This window comes from Erpetoichthys calabaricus, chromosome 11, assembly GCF_900747795.2.
Source record: "Erpetoichthys calabaricus chromosome 11, fErpCal1.3, whole genome shotgun sequence".
Lineage (NCBI taxonomy): Eukaryota > Metazoa > Chordata > Cladistia > Polypteriformes > Polypteridae > Erpetoichthys > Erpetoichthys calabaricus.
Window position 1 is genome coordinate 53,076,284 of NC_041404.2, and position 27,904 is coordinate 53,104,187.

Consider the following 27,904-nt stretch of genomic DNA (forward strand, 5'->3'; position numbering starts at 1 on the left):
TAGATAGATAGATAGATAGATAGATAGATAGATAGATAGATAGATAGATAGATAGATATGAAAGGCACTATATGATAGATAGATAGATAGATAGATAGATAGATAGATAGATAGATAGATAGATAGATAGATAGATAGATAGATATGAAAGGCACTATATGATAGATAGATAGATAGATAGATAGATAGATAGATAGATAGATAGATAGATAGATAGATAGATAGATAGATAGATAGATAGAAAGGCACTATATAATAGATAGATAGTTAAATAGGTATGAAAGGCACTATATAATAGATAGATAGATAGATAGATAGATAGATAGATAGATAGATAGATAGATAGATAGATAGATAGATAGATAGATAGAAAGGAACTATATAATAGATAGATAGTTAAATAGGTATGAAAGGCACTATATAATAGATAGATAGATAGATAGATAGATAGATAGATAGATAGATAGATAGATAGATAGATAGATAGATAGATAGATAGATAGAAAGGAACTATATAATAGATAGATAGTTAAATAGGTATGAAAGGCACTATATAATAGATAGATAGATAGATAGATAGATAGATAGATAGATAGATAGATAGATAGATAGATAGATAGATAGATAGATAGATAGATAGATATTTTAGAGTAGTAGGCAGGATAGAAAGATTAGTACAGTTGGAAGGATAGATGAAAGGCACTATAGACAGATAGATAGATAGATAGATAGATAGATAGATAGATAGATAGATAGATAGATAGATAGATAGATAGATAGATAGATAGATAGATAGATAGATAGATAGATAGATAGATCTTTTTTATCCCCTGGGGGAAATTAGGGTTTTTACAGAAGCCAATTAAAAAAATAAATATATACATACCAGGAATATGCGACAAAATGATTATTTCCAGATCCCCTTTGCTGCCACAAATACGCATCAGAAGATACTCAGGACTCAAATAGGACATAATCTCTGAGTTTTAGGCTTTTATTTTCTGGTGGTGCTTCCTGCATGCTCTATTATCTCCATTGTAAAGCACTTGTGCGGGCAAAGTAATTTTTTTTAATTTATAGAAAACGCTGGAGTTTGACACTTGATTTTGCCTGCCAAATGAATATATACCCCATTTTCAAAAAGTTTGACTTGGAAAAATACCAAACTTCTCCTTTCAATAGCAGCCGTTATTCAAAACATACACCATTTTTACACAACACCTAAGAAATGGGCTGTTTCAGTGCGCTGTAGTTGCAAGAAGGTCAGTTCAAATTAACCACAACTAGAATTTAAAAGAAGGGTTTGGGCAATCCTTGTTATAATGAACTATAAAACTGCCATTTAGTGAGCCTTTGCCAAAAACATAGTGCCTTGCAAAAGTATTCGCCCCCCTCTGTATCTGTCATGTTTTGTCACTTTACAATCTGGAATTAAAATGTATTTTAATTTGGATATAATATATTGGTCTTTAACAATATAGTTCACATTGTTGAAGCAGAATTAAATAAAATACCTTGTGTGTGTGTGTATATATATATATATATATATATATATATATATATATATATATAAAACAAGTAAAAAATGAAACATTGTGAGTGCATATGTATTCATCCTCTATATAAGATCTGGTCCAACCAGTTCACTTCAAAAGTTGCATCATTAGTTACAATCAAAATGTCACATGATCTGTCACATGATTCATTCCATTCTTAAAGGCCCTGACTCTGCAGCAGCACTAAACAAGCAACACGAAGACTCCGGTGCACTCCAGACAGGTCAGAGACAAAGTTGTGTGGAAGTAAAGATCAGAGTTGGGTTATAAAAAAATATCCCAAACTATGAATATACCACAGAGCAACCATTATATTTATGATAATAAAATGGAAACAATATCATACGACTACATAACCAACAAGAGAAGGCCACTCAGCAAAGCTCACAGACCAGGCAAGGAGGGCATTTATCAGAGATGCAACAAAGACACCAAGGAGAACACTGAAGGAGCTGCAAAGATCCACAGCAGAGATGGGAGTATCTGTCCTTTGGACCTCTTTAAGACATACACTCCATAGAGTGGGGCTTTATGGAAGAGTGGCCAGAAACAAGCCATTGCTTAAAAAAACAAGTTTGGAGTTTGCCTAACAGCATATGGTGGACTCCCCAAACACATGGAAGAAGGTTCTCTGGTCAGATGAGACTAAAATTGAACTTTTTGGCCATCACAGGAAACACCATGTGTGGCGCAAACCCAACACTTCCCCTCGCTCCGAGCACACCATTCTCACAGTGAACCGTGGGGTGACAGGCTGTGGGGATGGGAAAACTGGTCAGGATTGAAGGAAAAATTGATGGCACTAAATACAGGGCAATTCTTGAGACCTGTTTGTGTCCGCCAGAGATCTGAGACTGGGATGAAGGTTCACCTTCCAGCAGGATAATGAACGACCCTAAACATACTACTAAAGTGACACAGGAGGGGTTTAAAGAGACGCATTGAAATGTCGTTGAATGGCCGAGTCAAAGCTCAGACCTCAATCCAATGGAGAATCTGTGGCATGACTTGACGATGGCTGGACACCAACACAAGCCATCAGACTTGAAGGAGTTGGAGTAGTTTGGCCTCAAGGAATGGGTGACTGCTGTCACTGTCCTGCTCCACAGACAGATTGAGGAGATCGTTCCTCCCCCAAAATATGTGACTCTTCAATTCCACCCAGGGGGGTAAACGTTAACATTTAACATTATACAAAGTTAATGTCTGTTTTTTACCTGTATTATCATCAATCTTTAATTTAATATTGTTTATTGTATCAGTATGCTGCTGCTGGAGAATGTGAATTTCCCATTGGGATTAATAAAGTATCTATCTATCTATCTATCTATCTATCTATCTATCTATCTATCTATCTATCTATCTATCTATCTATCTATCTATCTATCTATCTATCTATCTATCTATCTATCTATCCCAGTGGCAAGGTGTGCTAAGCTAATAGAGACCTGCAGCTGGGACTGAAGCAAAAACGGAACTCTACAAAGTATTGACTTTGGGGGGTGAATACTTATGCACAATCAGGATTTCTGTTTTTTGTGTCTTAATTATTGTTTGTGTCACAATAAGAAATATTTTGCACCCTTAAAGCGGTAGACATGTTGCTTAAATCAAATGGTGCAATGCCCCCAAAAATCCATTTGAATTCCAGGTGGTGATGAGATAAATGAGGACAAACCCTGAGGGGGATGATATGCTTTCACAAGGCATTGTAAATGCAAAAAGTTGGTAATAGTGGTAAAATGTTGGTAAAATTCAAAATTAATTAATTTTGGATCATCTGAATATTACCTTCTTTAAATGAAGAATAAAGCCAAGTCTACCTTTCAAAATTGTGTAGGTACTGTAAGAGAAAAATGATTTGTGCTGTATGAAATTGTAAAGTGGTGTTAAATTAGGACTTCATTTGTGGTAGTACATGAAGTTACGGCATGATATCATAAGACTTTTAAAACGTTTTATTTTGTAATCTGATAATAATTGACATACCTGAAGTCTTATTCCATGAGCCAGATTTTTTACCTTTCAATCTGTTAAACTATTCTGTGACCGTTAGATAACATTAAGACATGGGGATGTTATTAAAATATACTGTTTATGTGTATGCTGATTGGTGTAAATTGAAATATTTTTAAATATAATATGTTGTGTAAATGAACCTAACTGATACCAGACGCTGTTCTGTTAGATTTCCCAGTCTTACCGAAGAGACCACAACTGTTCACATGGCAGGGCTCCACCAGTCTTGTGTAAAAAAATTATAGTGTCAGTAGGCTTTGTGCCTTCAGAACCAAGTTACCTGAACTAGTCTGTAACATACCTCTATTATAAAAAAAAAATCCTGGAGAGAAACAGTAGGGCGTCGAGACGTGATCTTCACGTTAAGATCACGGAAGACAGTTGAAAGACCCACAAGGACCTTAAACATGAGAAATTGTGCCAAGAGATTGACCCAGGACCGTCTCGCGATGACGTAGAAGATGAGATTCTTGCAAGACACGACCTACTTACAATCAATATGAAATAAGACCTTTAAATCCGAGGCCATGGTTCTCAGTCGGAAAAGGGTGGAATGCTCTCTCCGGGTTGGGAGCACAGTACTGTCTCAAGTGGAGGAGTTCAAGTATCTCGGGGTCTTGTTCACGAGTAAAGGAAGAATGGAGCGGGAGGTCGACAGATGGATCGGTGCGGCATCCGCAGTAATGCAGGCTCTGCAACGGTCCGTCGTGGTGAAGAGAGAGCTGAGCCAAAAGGCGAGGCTGTCGATTTACCATTCGATCTTCGTTCCTACCCTCACCTATGGCCACGAACTTTGGGTAGTGACCGAAAGAGCAAGATCGCAGATACAAGCAACCGCAATGAGTTTTCTCCGCAGGGTGGCTGGACTTTCTCTTAGAGACAGGGTGAGGAGTTCACTTATCCGGGAGAGACTCGGAGTAGAGTCGCTGCTCCTCCGCATTGAGAGGAGTCAGTTGAGGTGGTTCGGGCATTTGGTCAGGATGCCCCCTGGACGCCTCCCTGGGGGGGGCATGCCCCACTGGGAGAAGGCCACGGGGCAGACCCAGGACACGCTGGAGGGATTATATCTCCCGGCTGGCCCTGGAACGCCTCGGGGTCCTCCCAGAGGAGCTGGAGGAGGTGGCCGGGGAGAGGGATGTCTGGGCTTCCCTGCTTAGGCTGCTACCCCCATCGACCTGACCTCGGATAAGCGATGGATGGATGGATGGATCAAATAAGACAACGGGGCAGCAAAACATTCAGTCTCATGAAGGATTTGAGCACACACAGATCCAGGGCTCTCAGTGCATATAAAGCTTATAAGGACAATACGTTATAAATGAAACGTCGACGACTAAGCAAAGAAGAAAGCAGCGTGTAGAAAAGAGACTCAAAAGCATTGGGAGAGAAAAAAGAGCAAAAAAGAAAAAATAATCGAGGTGCAAATTCAGAAAATAAGGAAAGTAATTATCAGCCCGTAACAAATGGAACTGAAACAAAGCACGTCCAATCGGGCTCAGAATTAAAAGACAAGAGTAAAAGACAAAGTAGAACTTCATAAAGACGTTCACAAACGTTGGCGCTGTACACGTGCAGAGCAGATTATGAAAGCAGTGGAATTCGAAAGACTCAAAAAAAAAAAACGTATGTGCTTACAAATGTGGAGAAAGTTGAAAGAATATGAAAGTAGGAAAATTAGAAAGTATAAAAAAAAAAAGTAAAGATCGCAGTAGCGCAAACAAACGGAAATTAATACTCGAAAAAGGGAAAATAATCACAACGGACCAGATGTCACTGAAAAACAAGCAGGACAAAGCGAGGTCAGAAATAAAAAACGGAGTAGAAAATAAAGTAAAACGTCATAAAGAGGTTACAAAACAAAGGGGGCCAAACACATGCAGAGCAGGTTAGAGATCATGAAAACTGGAATTCAAAAGACTCAAAAAAAAACGTATAGGCGCGAAACACATGCAGCGCAAGATACAGAATACGAAAGAAGAACAAAACGACAGTGTCAAAATAAAGAAAGTAAACATCGCATGAGTGCAAAAAAAGATAAATTATTCCTCACAGAAATAACGAAAAGGCAAATAGAGAGCGAATATACGGACACAGGTGATATGTCAGAAGTATGTAAATATTGTAAGGCTTTGAAGTGTAAGTCAGAGAATTTCAAAAACATGGTTTACCTCAAATGCATTTATTGGTTACTTTGCAAAAAAAATTAGTAACTGCTGATGATGTCCATCGCTTTGTCTGTGCTGAAATTCATCCATCCATCCATTTTCCAACCCACTGAATCCGAACACAGGGTCACGGGGGTCTGCTGGAGCCAATCCCAGCCAACACAGGGCACAAGGCAGGAACCAATCCCGGGCAGGGTGCCAACCCACCGCAGGACACACACAAACACACCCACACACCATGCACAAACTAGGGCCAATGTAGAATCGCCAATCCACCTAACCTGCATGTCTTTGGACTGTGGGAGGAAACCGGAGCGCCCGGAGGAAACCCACGCAGATATGTGGAGAACATGCAAACTCCACGCAGGGAGGACCCGGGAAGTGAACCCAGGTCCCCAGCTCTCCCAACTGCGAGGCAGCAGCGCTACCCACTGCGCCACCGTGCTGAAACTCCAAACAGAGAAACCTATCCTGAATTATGGTACAAAGTCGTTAAACACGTGTCTCACGGACCTCATTAAAAAGATTCAGCATATTGGGACTCCAGAAGATTCCAAATATAGTGGTACCTCGTTATACGTCTGCTTTGGAATAAGTCCAACTTGGTATATGTCCTGTTTGGACGTGAAAAAATTTTGCTTGGTATACGACTCGCGTGCTAGAACACCGCGTGTGGTATAGCGGGTCCGTGGCTTCAAAAAAAAGGGGCAGGTTTTAACCCGTATAGCCGTGTCGTTTCCGTGGGCGCGATTGCACAACCGCAGGGGAAGTTAATGAGGTAGTTGGAGCGAGTCGCACCTGCACAGGTGGGCTGTGATCGGGAAGAGTGAGACTGCATTTTTAACCTCGGATTTTATCGGATTTATTTATTGTTGTTTTTATCCCCACAGAACATTTGTTTTTATGGATATTTATTAAATAATTATTTATTGAAACCAGATGCACTGCACTTTTTGTTTGGACACTGATTTTTGCTTTAAATAAAAGCACTTGGCATTCTTGCACTATCCCCTGGCTTCATTTGAGAATTGTCCTCATTTGTCAGCTCATCTCGGTGACATTACCGACGCTGTCGGGTTCAGGACTCCCCGTAAGGACGTATGGGAGCGTGAAGCGGACCTGTATCGTCACACCACGCGCTACCCTACGCTGCCCACGAGCGTCAGTACGCCAGTTGCTAGCATTCAGTGAACAACCCGCACTATAACTCTATGTGAATTTTCACGTGATTTTGTGTTTTTTCACGTAAATTTGAATTGATTGTTGAAAAGTATGAAGGTGGCATGCGTACCCGGGACATGGCTGCTGCATACCGTATGCCGAGAACGACGGTATCTACGATTGTGAAAAACAAAGAAGTTATTAAAAAGTAAAGTGAGGTTAAATTTTAATTTATTTCATCTAATTGCTTTTGTATTTACTGTATGTATTTTAGTATTAAGCAGTGTTTAAATTATTTTATACAACCCCATCAATGTATGATATGTCAATAACAATAGGATTTTATTTCATGGGAACGGATTAATCATTTTCCCTTTATTTCTTATGGGAAAAATTTGTTTGGTATACGTCCTGTTTGGTATAAGTCAAAGGATCTGGAACGGATTAAGGACGTATACCGAGGTACCACTGTATTGCTTTTACATAAGTTCTGAAATAAAAGTGAAACTAATGAAATAGCAACAATTCAAAGAAAAAAACAAATCTTAAAAGTGTGTATCAGGAAAACCAAACACGGGGGTTGGCGAGTGAAGCGAGTAGGGGGATAAGCCCCCTAGTCTCAGAAATTATTTACCGCTCTGATGCTGATCTTTCTGATTATAAAATTGGTCATTACAATAGCAACTGATGAGAAGAATTCATAATTACTTGCAGAATTACGGTATTTGAGTGTTCCTCTTTTTTTGCACAATTTGGCTCTGAAAACGAATCAGCACATCGTCATCTCATAACAGACTTAAGTTTCGAGTTTGGGATTTTTCCGTCCAGCCATTTTAGCTCCAGACCGTCCTCAAAAAACTGTGACACACAGACACACCCATCATCGAGATATCGAGGTTTTTGGCATCAGGGGACCCAAAAACGTCGAGATCCATTGAAAACCGGAGATCGAAATCTTTGACGAATCTAAAGCTTTCGCTCCTCCCTCATAGATGATCAGTTATGGTGTTGGGGGGGGGGGGGGGGGGTGATGGGGGGGGCGCAAAGCAAAAAGGATTCATGTGTAACGTTGACTCGCGACTCTTCTCGATTTACTGAATACAGTGCATCCAGAAAGTATTCACAGCGCATCACTTTTTCCACATTTTGTTATGTTACAGCCTTATTCCAAAATGGATTAAATTCATTTTTTTCCTCAGAATTCTACACACAACACCCCATAATGACAACGTGAAAAAAGTTTACTTGAGGTTTTTGCAAATTTATTAAAAATAAAAAAACTGAGAAATCCCATGTACATAAGTATTCACAGCCTTTGCTCAATACTTTGTCGATGCACCTTTGGCAGCAATTACAGCCTCAAGTCTTTTTGAATATGATGCCACAAGCTTGGCACACCTATCCTTGGCCAGTTTGGCCCATTCCTCTTTGCAGCACCTCTCAAGCTCCATAAGGTTGGATGGGAAGTGTCGGTGCACAGCCATTTTAAGATCTCTCAAGAGATGTTCAATCGGATTCAAGTCTGGGCTCTGGCTGGGCCACTCAAGGACATTCACAGAGTTGTCCTGAAGCCACTCCTTTGATATCTTGGCTGTGTGCTTAGGGTCGTTGTCCTGCTGAAAGATGAACCGTCGCCCCAGTCTGAGGTCAAGAGCGCTCTGGAGCAGGTTTTCATCCAGGATGTCTCTGTATATTGCTGCAGTCATCTTTCCCTTTATCCTGTCTAGTCTCCCAGTCCCTGCCGCTGAAAAACATCCCCACAGCATGATGCTACCACCACCATGCTTCACTGTAGGGATGGTATTGGCCTGGTGATGAGCGGTGCCTGGTTTCCTCCAAACGTGACGCCTGACATTCACACCAAAGAGTTCAATCTTTGTCTCATCAGACCAGAGAATTTTCTTTCTCATGGTCTGAGAGTCCTTCAGGTGCCTTTTGGCAAACTCCAGGCGGGCTGCCATGTGCCTTTTACTAAGGAGTGGCTTCCGTCTGGCCACTCTACCATACAGGCCTGATTGGTGGATTGCTGCAGAGATGGTTGTCCTTCTGGAAGGTTCTCCTCTCTCCACAGAGGACCTCTGGAGCTCTGACAGAGTGACCATCAGGTTCTTGGTCACCTTCCTGACTAAGGCCCTTCTCCACCGATCGCTCAGTTTAGATGGCCGGCCAGCTCTAGGAAGAGTCCTGGTGGTTTCGAACTTCTTCCACTTACGGATGACTGAGGCCACTGTGCTCATTGGGACCTTCAAAGCAGCAGAAATTTTTCTGTAACCTTCCCCAGATTTGTGGCACGAGACAATCCTGTCTTGGAGGTCTACAGACAATTCCTTTGACTTCATGCTTGGTTTGTGCTCTGACATGAACTGTCAACTGTGGGACCTTCTATAGACAGGTGTGTGCCTTTCCAAATCATGTCCAGTCAACTGAATTTACCACAGGTGGACTCCAATGAAGCTGCAGAAACATCTCAAGGATGATCAGGGGAAACAGGATGCACTTGAGCTCAATTTCGAGCTTCATGGCAAAGGCTGTGAATACTTATGTACATGTGCTTTCTCAATTTTTTTATTTTTAATAAATTTGCAAAAATATCAACTAAACTTTTTTCACGTTGTCATTATGGGGTGTTGTGTGTAGAATTCTGAGGAAAGAAATGAATTTAATCCATTTTGGAATAAGGCTGTAACATAACAAAATGTGGAAAAAGTGATGAAGCGCTGGGAATACTTTCTGGATGCACTGTATTTTCCCATTCAGAATGAAACACAATGCATCGAGTACTCACCTTTGACCCATACAGATAGTAGGGCTGGACATTTGCCGGCTTGTCTCTTTGTGGCTCTTGAGTGAAAAGAATGGCGGTCCGTACAAACCTAAAGTAAAGAAAATAATCATCGGATATAAAAATCTGTCAACTTTATTGTATTATTTCATTAATAGTGTAATTGTTAACTTGTCACGCAGAGTAAAGGAGACACGCTAATTTATTTGTGAGAAAAGATTTATGACATGATCAACGGGACCTAAATAAACGGACATCAAAACCAATGACAGACATGTTGTCAGACCTGTTTGTGGATCCATTGTAGCAGTAGTTTGGAAGGAAGTCAAAGTTCAACTCCCAAAAAACATGAAGCGTTATACGCCCATACGGAGCTGACACGTTATGATTGGCTTCCCTGAACATGGCGTCAAAACTGTCGAGGGTCATGTGCTTGGAGAGGAGACGATGGGTTAAGCGATTCACTTCTATCAGCCATTCCAATTCCTGAAAAAGAAAATTAGCAAATGTTTCATTGAGTTATGCAAACTTTATACACTGTATTGTCAAAAGTATTGAACACACACACTCCAAATCATTGAATTCCAGTGTTCCAATCACTTCCATGACCACAGGTGTATAAACTCGAGCCCCTTGGCATGCAGACTGCTGGCTTCTACAGCCATTGGTGAAAGAACGGGTCACTCTCAGGAGCTCAGTGAATTCAAGCTTGGTACCCTGATAGGATGCCACATGTGCAATAAGTCCATTTCCTCACTACTAAATATTCCACGGATACCTGTTAGTGGTATTATAACAACTGGGAACAACAGCAAGTCAGCCATGATGTGGTAGGCCACATCAAATCACAGAGCGGGGACAGTGCATGCTGAGGTAGGCAGAAGTCGCTAGCTTTCTTCAGAGTCAATAGCTTCAGACCACCAGAAGCTCATGAACAGTGCAGTGTAGAGAGAGAGCTTCGTGGGGTGGGTCTCCATGGCCGAGCAGCTGCAGCCAAGCCTGACATCACCAAGTGCAATGCAAAGCATCGGATGCATTGGTTTGTAAAGCCCACCGCCTGCCACTGGACTCTAGAGCAGTGCAGATGTGTCCTCTGGAGTGACGAATCACACATGGTGTAGGGGTTGGTCTTGGCCCCTTAGCTCCAGTGAAAGAAACTCTTAATGCTTCAGAAGACAAAGCCATTTAGGACAATTTCATCCTCCCAACTTTGTGAGGACGGTTTGGTGGATGGCAACATGACTGGGCACACACCAGTGCACAAAGCAAGGTCTATAAAAGAAATGGAGGAGCGAGGAACTTCAGTGGCCTGCTCAGAGCCCTGACCTCAACCTGATAGACCACCTTTGGGATGAATTCGAGTGGAGACTGCGAGGGAGCCAGGCCTTCTCGTCCAACATCAGTGCCTGACCTCACAAATGCTCTCCTGATCATAAATACCCATCAACACACTCGTACACCTCGTGGAAAGCCTTCCCAGAAGAGCTGAAGCTGTTAGAGCTGCAAAGGGTGGGCCGACTCCATATTAAAGCCTATGTATGAAGAAGGGAATGGCAATAAAGTTCATGTGTGTGTAAAGGCAGGCATCCTAATACTTTTGGCCATATAGTGCAAATGTTCCATTGGGTCATGAAAACTTTATAGCTGTGTGTGACTTTTTAAAAGCTGCTGTAATAAATTATTCCATTCAGAGTCACACGTTTAATAGCAAGCAATGTGCAGGAGGCAGGAACAATCCCGGGATGGGCCGCCCGTTCATCGCTACCGCTGTGCCACCGGGACCCCCCCACCACGTTTAATATATGCTTTAATGCATTTCTTCATGAAAATTATATCAAGCATACATCTTAGTACTCTAAAATGTTCCGAGAGCTGTAATATCATGAATGTAATAAATTCTGTGTGGCGATCACTGCCTGCACGTGCCTGTCTGCGTAAGAGAAAGCCCGTTAGCTTTTAACGTGCTACTTTAGTTCGATGAGATTTGAGAAACTCTAGTAAATTAAACATTGTGGCAAGCGGCTGGGGGTGGAACCCAGCCAGGATGCCCGGAAGGACCGGAGGAGGGATTACGCCTCCTCCAGACCACCAGGGGGCGACCGCCCTGGTGGCTTTGGGGACCACGGGAACTGAGCTTGGAAGCTCAACCCTATAGGGGCTCATGGTCACCGCCAGGGGGCGCCCCAATGCCTGGAGAGCCCTGGTCCAGTGTGGCAGAAGTGCTGGGGGGAAGACGACCAGGGACACCTGGAGTGCTTCCGGGTGTGCGGCCGGTACTTCTGCCACACTGGGGAGTGCCAGCGGAGGTTAATCGGGATGCACCTGGAGCACATCTATTATAAAAGATTATAAAAGGGGCCGCCTCCCTCCGTTCAGTGGCTTGAGCGGAGAAGGACGGAGCTCGGGAAAGGCCTGGACTTTTGGGGGAGTTTTGGGGTTGTGTGGCACTTTATTGTTGTGTAAAATATGAATAAACGTGTGTTGGGTGAACCATCGCTGTCTGTGTCCGGGCCAGTCTCCACAACATCAATTAATGCAATGCAAACAGATGGTGCAGCACAGACATTTGCGGTGATAAAATGTATTGCCACATCACAAACATTATCACTGCATTTACAAATCATATACCGAATGGAATATAACACAGACATATGCATTGTATTGGTCATAACAGATGGTGCATCACAAACATTTGTAGTAATGCGTAATGCACCATCTTTTGGAATGACCAATGCAATGCATTTTGTTACTCTGTTTATTAAAATATACCTACCAATTGAAGATGTACTGCAAACGTTAAAGATGAAATATACTTTGATTACTCAGATTTTAGTCCATCTAAGAAGGGTAGCTCAGCTAGTCAAGAGGATAAACAACAAAGTCTGGTTTTGTTTTCACGGCCTGCTGTGCTTTTATTTACCAATATAAGTGAGTACAGGCTGAGAGAGGCTGTAGGGCTTTATTCTCTTTTATGTTTATTTGATACCTTAGTTTTTCCATTGAAATCAATGCTTTATTTTCTAACACTGTAGCTTCCTGAGAATTTATTCTGGTTGCTAGGATTGCTAGGACTCAACAAAAGCACACTCATTTCTATAAGTTATCATAGCATCTTCAAGTCCTGTGGTATAATAGATAACAATGGTAAAACATGACTGTTGCTCCTATACTATTTAAAACTGCCTTTCAGACGTTTACACAAAGCTCCCTGTAGGACAACTTACCACTATAGACGTGAGATCTTCGCTCTCAAATCGACTAATTGCATGATCCAGAGATTTATACATTGCCGCTGATATCCTTTGTGTAATCAATCGGTTAAGATCAATGGATCTTCCTAGAAGCTAGAAATATAAAACAAAAAGTGAACAGCATGTTTTAAATTTCTGAAAATAAGTGATGTTATATAAAATCCACTGCACTACATGGTGTCAAAATTCAAACTACTAACGTCGGCTTTATTATATCAACGTATCAAGGCTTTGCAGCAGACGGCATTGACAACATACAGAAGGCCACAGCGGTCGCATTCTAATTCGAGACTTTAAATTGCCAGACATAAAAGGTACACAAAGGCATCTTGACGTCAACCCTCTCAGCTCCTAGAAAGCTTAAAAGCGATATGTTAGAGCGCACACAAGTCAAAATCACATGCCAGCAGGAAAAGAAAAACTGTTCTTGAGTTCAAATCAATTCAAGAGGGAAACTTAAGGTTTATTTAACAGAAACCACAATGTCCTGTTCAAAGGCAGCGGGCAAAACATGAACCATCAAAAATAACTCATTACAAAAATAAATGAAATATAATGGTGATCATAGTAAATGTCAGTCAGTCATTTTGTAATCTGCTTAGTCCTGCACAGGGTTGTGGAGGGAGCTGGAGTCTGGTGCAAGGCAGGAACAAACCCAGAACAGGGCGTCAGTCCATCGCAGGTCAGGTTGGGGAGCATTCGCTGGTACAGAGTGTTGCTGCACCCACTAAACGACGAAACAACTCGGGATCCCTGTTGGCACACCACCAGGCAGACACACGGTCCAGTCCCACCCTAAGGAAATGACAATCTATCTGCCGCAGCCAGGTATTATATGGGCGTCCCCTTAGTCTGGTCCAGCCACTCGGGTCCTCAACAATAAGGACCACCCTCGGGGAATCACGCCACATGGCCGTAGTGCCGTAACTGACGCTCCCTTACAATGCAGGTCATGTGCCTCATTCAGGACTCCATGAGCAATACAAAGTCAGACCAGCAGTGCCCAAGGATTCTCTGAAGGAACACTTCCAGTCACTGGATAGCGTCCACGTCTCACAACCATATAGCAAAACAGGGAGCACCAGGACTCTAAAGACTTGGACCTTCGTCCTTTTGTGTCACACACCCCATTCCAGCGACTTATGTCTACTGACTTCATAGGAAGACTCACCAGAGACATGAATGTCTCTGCCCAGGTAAGTAAACCTCACAATGATGAGGTCGACACTCTCTACGCAGGCAGACACACTACTGATGGCCGTGCCCAAGAGGTCATTAAAGGCCTGGATGTTGTTTTTTATCAGGACACTCTCAGGCCTCGACACTCAGACTCCTCGCTCAGTCTCTCGAGTGCCCTGATCAGAGCCTGCGTTGACTCAATGAAGATCACAGCATTGTCGGCAAAGTGAAGATCAGTGAATCTTTCTTCACTAACTGATGCCCCACAGCCGCTGGACCCCACGACCCTGCACAACACTCAGTCCATGCAAGCACTGAACAGAGTAGGAGCAGAACACACCCCTGATGAACACCAGAATGAACTGGGAAAAACGCAGAGGTTCTGCCTCCACTCTGCACAGCACTCTCAGTACCAGCAAATCTGGGGGGATCCCACGATGTCTCAGGATGTCCCACAGGGCAGAACGATCAACTGAGTTCATCGCAGGGCACACACACAACCCCAACCACACATGAGGGCCAATCCACCTCACTTACATGTCTTTGGACCGTGGGAGAAAACCCACGCAGGGAGGACACAGTCACAGTCTCCTTAGTGCAGGGCAGCAGCACTAACACTGTGCCACCGTACAGCCATCATGACACATTCCAAGAGATGGCTCATCACAAATATTAACTCTGCTTTAACAAATCCTATACCAAATGGCATATACATTGCATTTGTCATTCCCACTGATTGCATGAACATTAACACTGCATTTACATATTCTATATCAAATATATTTATTGTTATTACAAAAGATATTTGTGATGCACCATCTGTTGGAATGACAAATGCAATGCAAAGAGATGGTGCAGCAAATACATTTGCAGTAATAAAATACATTGTATTTTTCATTCTAAGAGATAGATAGATAGATAGATAGATAGATAGATAGATAGATAGATAGATAGATAGATAGATAGATAGATAGATAGATAGATAGATAGATAGATAGATAGATAGATAGATAGATAGATAGATAGATAGATAGATAGATAGATAGATACTTTATTAATCCCAAGGGGAAATTCACATACTCCAGCAGCAGCATACTGATAAAGAACAATATTAAATTAAAGAGTGATAACAATGCAGGTATACAGACAAACAATAACTTTGTATAATGTTAACGTTTACCCCCCTGGGTGGAATTGAAGAGTCGCATAGTGTGGTGGAGGAACGATCTCCTCAGTCTGTCAGTGGAGCAGGATGGTGACAGCAGTCTGTCACTGAAGCTGCTCCTCTGTCTGGAGATGATCCTGTTCAGTGGATGCAGTGGATTCTCCATGATTGACAGGAGTCTGTTCAGCGCCCGTCGCTCTGCCACAGATGTCAAACTGTCCAGCTCCGTGCCTACAATAGAGCCTGCCTTCCTCACCAGTTTGTCCAGGCGTGAGGCGTCCTTCTTCTTTATGCTGCCTCCCCAGCACACCACCGTGTAGAAGAGGGCGCTCGCCACAACCGTCTGATAGAACATCTGCAGTATCTTATTGCAGATGTTGAAGGACGCCAGCCTTCTAAGGAAGTATAGTCGGCTCTGTCCTTTCTTACACAGAGCATCAGTATTGGCAGTCCAGTCTAATTTATCATCCAGCTGCACTCCGAGGTATTTATAGGTCTGCACCCTCTGCACACAGTCACCTCTGATGATCACGGGGTCCATGAGGGGCCTGGTCCTCCTAAAATCCACCACCAGCTCCTTGGTTTTGCTGGTGTTCAGGTGTAGGTGGTTTGAGTCGCACCATTTAACAAAGTCATTGATTAGGTTCCTATACTCCTCCTCCTGCCCACTTCTGATGCAGCCCACGATAGCAGTGTCGTCAGCGAACTTTTGCACGTGGCAGGACTCCGAGTTGTGTTGGAAGTCTGATGTATATAGGCTGAACAGGACCGGAGAAAGTACAGTCCCCTGTGGCGCTCCTGTGCTGCTGACCACAATGTCAGACCTGCAGTTCCCGAGACGCACATACTGAGGTCTGTCTGTAAGATAGTCCACGATCCATGCCACCAGGCTCATCATAAACATTAACACTGCATTGGCAAATCACATGCCACATAAGTTCAAATTTATTGTCATGTAGTAGTAGTTGTAGAATTACTTTCACATACACAGAGTACATGTGTACACATAGAACAATGAACTTTGCATTGTTCAGGAGTTCAGTCTTGAATTGAATTCAGTCTTGAATTGAAAAGCTCATTCCCATTTGAACCCGTTTCCACTCTGTGCACTGCTCTGACCTTACAGAAATCCATCCATCCAATATCCAACCTGCTATATCCTAACTACAAGGTCACTGGGGTCACACAAGGCAGGAAACAAACCCCGGGCAGGGCGCCAGCCCACCGCAGCCTTATGGAAATTATTTAACAATATTTCAGCAAAAGCCACATGCATGTTTTTCCCCCATTATGAATATACAACTGAATGACTCGACACACAAGTAACGTGAGATTTACTTCATGGACATTTTTATATTGTTTGCCTTTGTCCAACAATAGTCTCCGTAAAAGCCAATACTATCAGAAAGTCTGTGATCTCCATTTTCCATGATGTGATGAGATGGTCATCCTTCTGACAGGTTCTGCCATCTCAGCAGAGGACTTCTGAAGCTCAGAGTGACTGTTGGGTTCTTGGTCACCTGACTAACCCAAGGCCCTTCTTGAAAGGTGTGACGGACGGCCGGGTCCCAGGCCCAGCCGGGTCGCCCCTTCGATGTAGATTCAGGGGGAGCAGACCTGGACGGTGCAGTACCTCCCCACTGGATGCTGGATGGCCACACCCCTGGGTTGGAGCGGTGCCTCAGTCTCTCGCAGGGCTCGCAGGGCTTCATGGGAAATGGAGTTCTCCACAGCCCTGTTGGGGTCTGGGGTGGCCGCCAGGGGGCACGGCAGGGGTCCCTGAGCCCACCTGGAGTAATATTCAGCACCACCCGGGCAATTGGAAACAGGTGATCAAGCACCTGGAGCACTTCCGGGTGGATCATAAAAGGAACCAGCAACCACCACTCAGCGGCCAGAGTCGGGTGGAAGGAGGACAAAGCTGTGGAGGAGTGGTGGGGAAAGAGAAAAGGGTGTTTTGGTGGTGCTAAGTGCTGTACTTGGGACTGTGTATTGCCTGTGGGGTTCACGGGGCAGATGTGCCCCACAGGTGAAGAAAATAAAAGTTTCTGGGCTTTTATACGTGCTTCCAGTGTCAAGTCTGTGTCGGGTCGGGCGCAATATAGCGCCTTTCTTACAAAGGCCACCAGCTCAAGTTTTAAACTTCTTCCGTTTCACAATTCATAAGGCCACTGTGAACACTCAAAGCTTTACAAATGGTTTGATCTCCTTGCCCTGCTCTGCGCCTCACCACAATTTTGATCGTGGAGGTCCACAGAGAGTTCCTTGGACTTCACGGTTTGGTTTTTATCCCGACATGCAATGTGATTTAAATGAACCACTAGCAGATTTTCACTGTAATTGCTATTTTTAAAGTTAATCAAATGCAACACTCCAGAAAATGTGACGTACCTGAACATGTCTTTGCTTAAGAAGTGTTTCATAACGGTTGGATGGGGGGTACGGAATGATCACTCCATAGTTCTTACATTCTGCTCTGAATCGTTTATCTAGAAGAACACTGCAAGAGAGAGAAACACACGTTAAGGGAAGTCGCGCTGATTTCCAGCAATTTACATTAATCACAGTGAGGATTGAGGGCCGATGTTGCTCATGCCAATCTTATACCATGTTGGCACACTTCGATTACGCTAGTACTTAACAAAAGATTGCAAAGGAAAATTATTTCATTCTATTAAACCAAAAAGGGGAATTTATATTATTGAAACAAATACAGTAATATTTAAGCCCAACAAATGAATAACTACAGGTGCTGGTCATAAAATTAGAATATCATGACAAAGTTGATTTATTTCAGTAATTCCATTCAAAAAGTGAAACTTGTATATTAGATTCATTCATTACACACAGACTGATGTATTTCAAATGTTTATTTCTTTTAATGTTGATGATTATAACTGACAACTAATGAAAGTCCCAAATTCAGTATCTCGGAAAATTAGAATATCAATTAAGACCAATGCAAAAAAAAGATTTTTAGAAATGTTGGCCAACTGAAAGGTATGAACATGAAAAGTATGAGCGTGTACAGCACTCAATATTTAGTTGGGGCTTCTTTGGCCTGGATTACTGCAGCAATGCGGCGTGGCATGGAGTCGATCAGTCTGTGGCACTGCTCAGGTGTTATGAGAGCCCATGTTGCTCTGATAGTGGCCTTCAGCTCTTCTGAATTGTTGGGTCTGGCGTATTGCATCTTCCTCTTCACAATACCTCATAGATTTGCTATGGGGTTAAGGTCAGGCGAGTTTGCTGGCCAATCAAGAACAGGGATACCATGGTTCTTAAACCAGGTACTGGTAGCTTTGGCACTGTGTGCAGGTGCCAGGTCCTGTTGGAAAATGAAATCTGCATCTCCATAAAGTTCGTCAGCAGCAGGAAGCATGAAATGCTCTAAAACTTCCTGGTAGACGGCTGCGTTGACCTTGGACCACAGAAAATACAATGGACCAACACCAGCAGATGACATGGCACCCCAAACCATCACTGACTGTGGAAACTTTACACTGGACCTCACGCAACGTGGATTCTGTGCCTCTCCTCTCTTCTTCCTCCAGACTCTGGGACCTTGATTTCCAAAGGAAATGCAAAATTTACTTTCATCAGAGAACATAACTTTGGACCACTCAGCAGCAGTCCAAAGGCGAGACGCTTCTGACGCTGTCTCTTGTTCAAGAGTGGCTTGACACAAGGAATGCGACAGCTGAAACCCATGTCTTGCATACGTCTATCTGCGGTGGTTCTTGAAGCACTGACTCCAGCTGCAGTCCACTCTTTGTGAATCTCCCCCACATTTTTGAATGGGTTTTGTTTCACAATCCTCTCCAGGGTGCGGTTATCCCTGTTGCTTGTCCACTTTTTTCTACCTCATCTTGTCCTTCCCTTCGCCTCTCTATTAATGTGCTTGGACACAGAGCTCTGTGAACAGCCAGCCTCTTTAGCAATGACCTTTTGTGTCTTGCCCTCCTTGTGCAAGGTGTCAATGGTCGTCTTTTGGACAACTGTCAAGTCAGCAGTCTTCCCCATGATTGTGTAGCCTACAGAACTCGACTGAGAGACCATTTAAAGGCTTTTGAGTTAATGAGCTGATTAGAGTGTGGCACCAGGTGTCTTCAATGTTGAACCTTTTCACAATATTCTAATTTTCCGAGATACTGAATTTGGGACTTTCATTAGTTGTCAGTTATAATCATCAACATTAAAAGAAATAAACATTTGAAATACATCAGTCTGTGTGTAATGAATGAATCTAATGTACAAGTTTCACTTTTTGAATGGAATTACTGAAATAAATCAACTTTGTCATGATATTCTAATTTTATGACCAGCACCTGTAGAACACTGGCCTGCAAAACAGAAAAAAAGGTTCCAATGTTCTTTATAGATTTGAAGGTGCAGAATCAAAATCAAGCAACAGAATTGCTCCATCACATCCTGTTTATGAGAAATGAAGTTTCAAAATGACAAAAAAAATACTATTTTAGAGAAAAAAATAAGAGTGGGCTTCAGTTACCTTGATAGACCCCCTCTTACAGAGAACGGCAAGGATAATAAATTCTTACCAAATTATTTAAATAATTACCAGCACTGCTGGAGGCAAAACTGATGATCACTTTACTGAGTTCAATTCTCTTACTTTTTGGTCATCCTAGGACCCCACTGCTATATGAGAAGAAACCTAAACTCAACTGAATTTTGCATCATCAGATTTTTCTTGTGGTATAATTTCAGGTTTCCCCCTTAAAAGATAAGTTTGACATTTTTCAAGACAAAGTTATTTCTTCAAAAACACAGTATATATATATATATATGCACTGGCCATGAGAAATTGTGCTCCAAAGTTCAACGATTTCTATCCATCCATCCATTATCCCCACGGTTTTCAAACTTTTTTGAACAAGTACCACTCCACGAGGACCAGTAAACTGAGGTACCACTGTCAATGATTCGTTAATTTACGCCCGTGTTGTTTTGAAGAAAAAGTCACTATAATCACTATAATTATGACGTTAAAGTAATATTAAACTAATTAAGGAAATGGGTGCCCGCGCTAATAAAAGCCAGCTTGGAGTCTTCCACGCATTTACAGTAGTATACTTATACTATATATGATTATATGCAACATATTGGCATTCTAGCAACATCGATTCGTGGAAAATAAAGGACCACACGAGTACCACTTGGCATGACTTAAAGTACCACCAGTGGTACGCGTACCACAGTTTGAAAACCGTGGCATTATCCGACCCGCTGTATCCTAACTACAGGGTCACGGGGGTCTGCAGGGTGCAAGACAGGAAACAAACCCCGGGCAGGGCGCCAGCCCACCACAGGGCACGCACACCCACACACCAAGCACACACTAGGGACAATTTAGAATTGCCAATGCACTTAACCTGCATGTCTTTGGACTGTGGGAGGAAACCCACGCAGACACGGGGAGAACATGCAAACTCCACGCAAGGAGGGAGGACCCGGGAAACGAACCCAGGTCTCCTTACTGCGAGGCAGCAGTGCTACCACTGCGCCACCATGCCACCACTATGATTTCTATGACTTTAAAAAAATATGTTGTCCCGCACAGGCATTTTACATTGTAGTTAACGGGGCATGGGTATAGCCGGAAAACGAAAGCCTTAAAACTTACCGGATGCATCCATTGTTGAAGCCGAGACAGTTTTCAAGTACTGATCTGCATCGTGCAATTGCACACGCATCATAAAACAGAGCAGACATGTCATTTTTGAGCAAACAAAAACAATATTGTGTGATTCAGACATTTTAAAAGAAAAACAGCAGTGCGCACTACCTCAGCACATGTAGTCTTATGTGGTCATGGTCAGGGATGGATTTTAACTCTTTCAGGGCTGATGCCGACTTTTGTCAAAATTCAGGGGTAGAAGGTGGTAGTCAGCTGTAAACTGCGACAAAACTCGCTCTTACGTTTTAGTTCAACTCTCTTTGCTAGAAGGAAAGTTGCACAGCTTTGTCGATTTAACCCTGATTCCCTACATGCGCACCGACGTCTGGCGAGAGACCAAAGCGAATGTGCACAGCAAAATACTCCATGGAGGTTTTACGTACAACCGCAATTCCAGTGAAGTTGGGACGTTGTGTAAAACGTAAATAAAAACAGAATACAATGATTTGCAAATCCTTTTCAACCTATATTCAATTGAATACACTATGAAGACAAGATATCGAATGTTCAAACTGATGAACTTTATTGTTGTTTTGCAAATCTTCACTCATTTTGAATTTGATGCCTGCAACACGTTCCAAAAAAGCTGGGACGGGGCAGCAAAAGACTGGGAAAGTTGAGGAATGTTCAAAAAACATCTGGTTTGAACATTACACAGGTGAACAGGTTAATTGGAAACAGGTGTTTGTCATGATTAGGTACAAAAGGAGCATCTCCAAAAGGCTCAGTCGTTCACAAGCAAGGATGGGGCGAGGTTCACCACTTTGTGAACAACTGTGTGGGCAAATAGTCCAGCAGTTTAAGAACAACGTTTCTCAACGTACAATTGCAAGGAATCTAGGGATTTCATCATCTACTGTCCATAATATCATCAAAAGATTCAGAGAATCTGGAGAAATCTCTGCACGTAAGCGGCAAGGGCGAATACCAACACTGGATGCCCGTGACCTTCGATCCCTCAGGCGGCACTGCATTAAAAACCGACATCATTCTGTAAAGGATATTACCACGTAGGCTCAGGAATACTTCAGAAAACCATTGTCAGTTAACACAGTTCGTCGCTACATCTACAAGTGCAAGGTAAAGCTCTACCATGCAAAGCGAAAGCCATATATCAACAACACCCAGAAATGGCGCCGGCTTCTCTGGGCCCGAGCTCATCTGAGATGGACTGACGCAAAGTGGAAAAGTGTGCTGTGGTCTGACGAGTCCACATTTCAAATTGTTTTTGGAAATCATGGACATCGTGTCCTCTGGGCCAAAGAGGAAAAGGACCATCCGGATTGTTATCAGCGCAAAGTTCAAAAGCCAGCAATCTGTGATGGTATGGGGGTGTGTTAGTGCCCATGGCATGGGTAACTTGCACATCTGTGAAGGCTCCATTAATGCTGAAAGGTACGTACAGGTTTTGGAGCAACATATGCTGCCATTCAAGCAACGTCTTTTTCAGGGATTATTGCAGCAGGACAATGCGAAGCCACATTCTGTTTGTGTTACAACAGCGTGGCTTCGTAGTAAAAGAGTGTGGGTACTAGACTGGCCTGCCTGCAGTCCAGACTTGTCTCCCATTGAAAATGTGTGGCGCATTATGAAGCGCAAAATACGACAACGGAGACCCCGGACTGTTGAGCAACTGAAGTTGTACATCAAGCAAGAATGGGAAAGAATTCCACCTCCACAGCTTCAACAATTAGTGTCCTCAGTTCCCAAACGCTTATTGAGTGTTGTTAAAAGGAAAGGTGATATAACACAGTGGTAAACATGCCCCTGTCCCAGCTTTTATGGAACGTGTTGCAGGCATCAAATTCAAAATGAGTGAAGATTTGCAAAACAACAATAAAGTTTATCAGTTTGAACATTCGATATCTTATCTTCGTAGTGTATTCAATTGAATATAAGTTGAAAAGGATTTGCAAATCATTGTATTCTGTTTTTATTTACGTTTTACACAACGTTCCAACTTCACTGGAATTGGGGTTGTAATTTCGTTGAATAGAACTCTGACCTGTCGGACTCCGAGTTTGATGCAAGTGATCTGGAAATGGATATCAAAAACGAAAGTGAGGTACCAGCATTGTCTGATCAGTCTCCAGCTGATCGTGGTGCTGAACGCTTTCGTGTAGCAGATGCGCCTACAGCAGCATTTGCCTGGGAGGGCCACCACTTACGATGATGAGAAGTACAACCCATATTGCACCACACTGCGACAGCCACCCACCTGCTATGCGAAGACAGCCAGGCAGCTGGCCCACCGTGCATTCTAGCTGACCAACCAACGGCCGAACATGCTCCAACAGCAGCAACAGCACATAGCAACAGACATTTTATGTTGACGTATGTGTGAAACCATTGTTTGACCCTGATTTTTCAGAATCTGATTTTGTTGAGAGTGATCAGGAGATCGAACAAGAGAGTGAGGAACTGGCATCAGCTGATCGGGACACCAGCTGATGCCGCACCAGCTGAGCGCATTCGTGCAGCCGATGCACCTATGGCAGGGTTCATGTGGGAGGAATACCTAGACATTGACCCGTGGGAGTCAAACTGGCTACCGGACTTCACAAGACAGTATGGCTTGCTGTTGGACTCGACAGATTACCAACCGCTGGACTACTTCAGGCTGTTCTTTCCTGAAGCTGCCTTTCAGCTACTGTCAGACGAGACAAACAGGTATGCAGAGCAATTTTTTGAATCGAGGGCTGTGCTTGCACCGCATTCTCGTTTTTCAAACTGGAAACCCACAACAAAACACGAGATGAAGGGCTTTGTGGCATTACAAATATAGATGGGACTAGACTGGCGATATAACTTCAGGGAGCATTGGTCCAAACGTGCTTCGTCCCCTGGTGGCTTTGGACAGGTTATGCTGCGTGATGATAGATACGTGCTGCTGCAAAGTGATTGTGAGCAACTGAGCTTCAGAAATTCTGACACTAGCGATGAAGAGTTCTTGGGGTTTCCATAAAACTAGAAGAGTGTTGAACTTCAAAGTCTCTCCTTATTTGTTAATGACAGTGATGATGTTTCTTAATACCGCTGTTCAATTTACATGGTTGAAATGTTCTGCTACAAGGGGGGCTCCGCCCCCTACTCGCTTCGCTCACCTACCCCCGGCGTTGGGTATCCTGAAATACATTAGTCGAGCTTGTTCGTCTTGGAGCCGTGCCCGCTTTGCCTGCGGCATTTCAGATGCACGTTGTAGGCGCCTGCGTTCATTGATTTTATCCAGGCGGGCTTGTGTTTGTATATCCGTCAGTCGAGCTCGTTCGTTTTGAACCCGTGCCTGCTTTGCTTCCGCAGTTTCAGACGTGCGTTGTAGGCGCCTGCGTTCATTGATCTTATCCAGGAGGGCTTGTGTTTGTATTGTTGAGCTATATTGCGTTTGAATTCGGTGTAGAGCGTTCAGCGGTTTGTACAATCCCAAGCAGCACATTATTCCTAACTTCACTCCGCAGTAGTGCCACTCACAATATGGCGGTGACGCCTGCGCCTTCCATAGTAGTGCCACTCACAATATGGCGGTGACGCCTGCGCCTTCCGTACTATCATTGTGGACCTGTGGGGCCGCCGTAGCCTCTTCCGTTTGAATCTGGGCTGCAGCGCAGAGTCCTCTTTTTTGTGTGGCTGCGTCGTTCGTTAGTCGTTAGCTATGGGCGCGTTGTTGCTTCATGTCTCATTCACGTCAGTTGAGCTCTTTCGTTTTTGGGCCGTGACTCCTTTGTTCGCGGTGGATACGACTTTGCTTGCGGTTTATGAGACGCACGCTGTACGCGCCTGCGCAGTACGTCTCATGGTCCCATTGTCGTGTACCTGCGTCCATGCCATCCGGTTTACCATTCTCGGTTAGTAATATGGATATTTTATTAAACATATTAGTGCACCATTTAGTTCAGAATATTTTTTTTCTTGTTTTCCTCCTCTAAACCTAGGTGCGTCTAATGGTCATATGCGTCTTATGGTGCAAAACATACGGTAATAAGCAGCTTTATTGATTTAATGTCGATTCCCTGTGTGAGTAGCGAAGAGCAAACAACTTCTAAAATGGTATCCATATCTGGTGAGAGACTAAATACTCCATGGATGTTTTACATACGATCGCTGAATCGGACTCTGACTTGTCGGACTTGGAATTTGATGCAAGTGATCAGGAGATGGACATCGAAAACAAAAATGGGGTTCCAGCATCAGCTATCAGTCCCCAGTTGATCGTGGTGTTGAACACGTTTGTGTAGTTGATACGCCTACAGCAGCGTTCGCCTGGGAGGACCACCACTTATGATGACAAGAGGTACAAACCACATTGCGTCACACTGTGACTGCCACCGCCACCCATCTGCTGTGCGAAGACAGCCAGGCAGCAGGCCCACTGTACATTCCTGCTGTTCATTGAGGCGCCCCCGCGCAACCACTGCCACAAGAGTTTCCAAACATACACCAACAGCAGCCACAGCATGTAGCAACAGACGTTTTATGTTGGTTAATGTGTGGAACCATTGCTTTGTCTACTTTTCAGAAAACTATGTTTTTTGGAAAAACTATTCAGCCCTCAAAGACTTAAGGTCTTATTACATTTTTGCTTTCTCCTATAAAAAAGTATAAGGAAAGTATTGTAATCGTCCGAAGATTCAATGTTGAGATTTTGATGAATCTCGATGTTTTAGACCTCCTCGACTTTCTCGTATACAGTCGCGGCCAAATGTTTTGAGAATGACCCAAGTCTTGGTTTTCACTAAGTTTGCTGCTTCAGTGTTTTTTTGATCTTTTTGTCAGATGTTTCTCTGGTCTACTGAAGTAGAATTACAGTACAAGCAGTTCAGAAGTTTCAAAGGCTTTTGTTGACAATGACATGAAGTTTAGAGCAACTTCTCCCAACCATCCCAGAACAGTCTGGTGACCAACAACGCCTTTACCAGAATGATGGAGCACCGGGCAATAAGGCAGAGGTGAAAACTAAGTGGCTCGGGGAAGAAAACATCGACATTTAGGGTCCATGGCCAGGAAACTCTCCATTGAGAACTTGTGGTCAATCCTCAAGAGGCGGGTGGACAAACAAAAAGCCATCAATTCTGACAAACTCCAAGCATTGATGATGCAAGAATGGGCTGCCATCAGTCAGGATTGGGCCCAGAAGTTGATGGACAGCCTGTCAGGGCAAATGGCAGAAGTCTTGAAAAAGAAAGAAGGGCCAACACTGCAAATATGGACTCTGAGTATAAACTTCATGTCATTGTCATTAAAAGCCTTTGAAACTTATGAACTGCTTGTAATTCTACTTCAGTATACCAGAGAAACATCTGACAAAAAGATCTAAAAACACTGAAGCAGCAAACTTGGTGAAAACCAATACTTGGGTCATTCTCAAAACGTTTGGCCACGACCATAGAGAAGAATCATTGAGTAGGGAAAAGGAGAGAGCAACTGTCTGTGACCACCCACCCCCTTATTGGGGATGGGTGTCTTGCTGTTGCCTCTCCAGGTCACCGGTTGTCCCTTTCATTTGAACCAAACCAGGTGAAGTTGACTCACAATGGCTACTGCTTCCTAACTGGACAGACTGACATCCCTGAAACATCACTGTCTTGGTGTTAGACTGGGATGATTAAGTATTCCCTTCATTATTTTAACCAGCGTATTTTATTTATGTGGGTGGCACGGAGGTAGCGCTGCTGCCTCGCAGTTAGGAGATCTGAGTTCCCTTTCCGGGTCCTCCCTGCGTGGAGTTTGCATGATCTCCCCATGTCTGCGTGGGTTTTCTGCCACAGTCCAAAGACATGCAAGTTAGGTGCATTGGTCATCCTACAGTCATATGAAAAAGTTTGGGAACCCCTCTCAGCCTGGATAATAATTGACTCCCCTTTCAATAAAAAAGATAACAGCGGTCTGTCTTTCATTTCCTAGGAACATCTGAGTACTGCGGTGTTTTCCGAACAAAGATTTTTAGTGAAGCAGAATTTAGTTGTATGAAATTAAATCAAATGTGAAAAACTGGCTGTGCAAAAATGTGGGTCCCCTTGTCATTGTGCTGATTTGAATGCCTGTCACTGCTCAATGCTGATGACTTGGTGTGATGAGCTCGTTAAGCCTTGAACTTCATAGACAGGTGTGTCCATCATGAGATATAAAGGTATTTAAGGTGGTCAATTACAAGTTGTGCTTCCTTCCCTTTGACTTTCCTCTGAAGAGGGACAGCATGGGATCATCAAAGCAACTCTCCAAAGATCTGAAAACAAAGATTGTTGAGTCTCCTGGTTTATGAGAAGGCTACAAAAAGCCATCTCAGAGGTTTAAACTGTCAGTTTCAACTGTAAGGAATGGAATCAGGAAATGGAAGGCCACAGGCACAGTTGCTGTTAAACCCAGCAAGTCTGGCAGGCCAAGACAAATACAGGAGCGGCATATGAGCAGGATTGTGAGAATGGTGACAGACAACCCACAGATCACCTCCAAAGACGTGCAAGAACATCTTGCTGCAGATGGTGTATCTGTACAGCGTTCTACAATTCAGTGCAATTTGCACAAAGAACATCTGTATGGCAGGGTGATGAGAAAGAAGCCCTTTCTGCACTCACACCACAAACAGAGTCGCTTGTTGTATGCCAATGCTCATTTAGACAAGCCAGATTCATTTTGGAACAAAGTGCTTTGGACTGATGAGTCAAAAATGGAGTTATTTGGTCAGAACAAAAAGCGCTTTGCATGGCAGAAAAAGAACACCACATTCCAAGAAAAACACCTGCTACCTACTGTCACATTTGGTGGAGGTTCCATCATGCTGTGGGGCTGTGTGGCTAGTTCAGGGACTGGGGACCTTGTTAAAGTCAAGGGTCTGATAAATTCAACCCAAATTCTTCAGGATAATGTTCAAGCATCAGTCACAAAGTTGAAGTTACGCAGGGGTTGGATATTCCAACAAGACAATGACCCAAAA

At 43.3% G+C, this 27,904-nt stretch overlaps 1 protein-coding gene across 1 annotated transcript in view; it reads right to left on the reverse strand.

The window, feature by feature from the left end:
* Positions 1-27,904, reverse strand: part of cyfip2 (cytoplasmic FMR1 interacting protein 2) — a 252,229-nt gene that overhangs the window by 73,903 nt on the left and 150,422 nt on the right. The window contains exons 20-23 of the mRNA XM_051934205.1: positions 17,670-17,778; positions 12,908-13,027; positions 9,970-10,169; positions 9,687-9,774 (exon numbers count right to left, since the gene is read on the reverse strand). Of these exons, the coding sequence (XP_051790165.1) occupies positions 9,687-9,774; positions 9,970-10,169; positions 12,908-13,027; positions 17,670-17,778 (517 nt within the window). The remainder of the gene's footprint in view (positions 1-9,686; positions 9,775-9,969; positions 10,170-12,907; positions 13,028-17,669; positions 17,779-27,904) is intronic.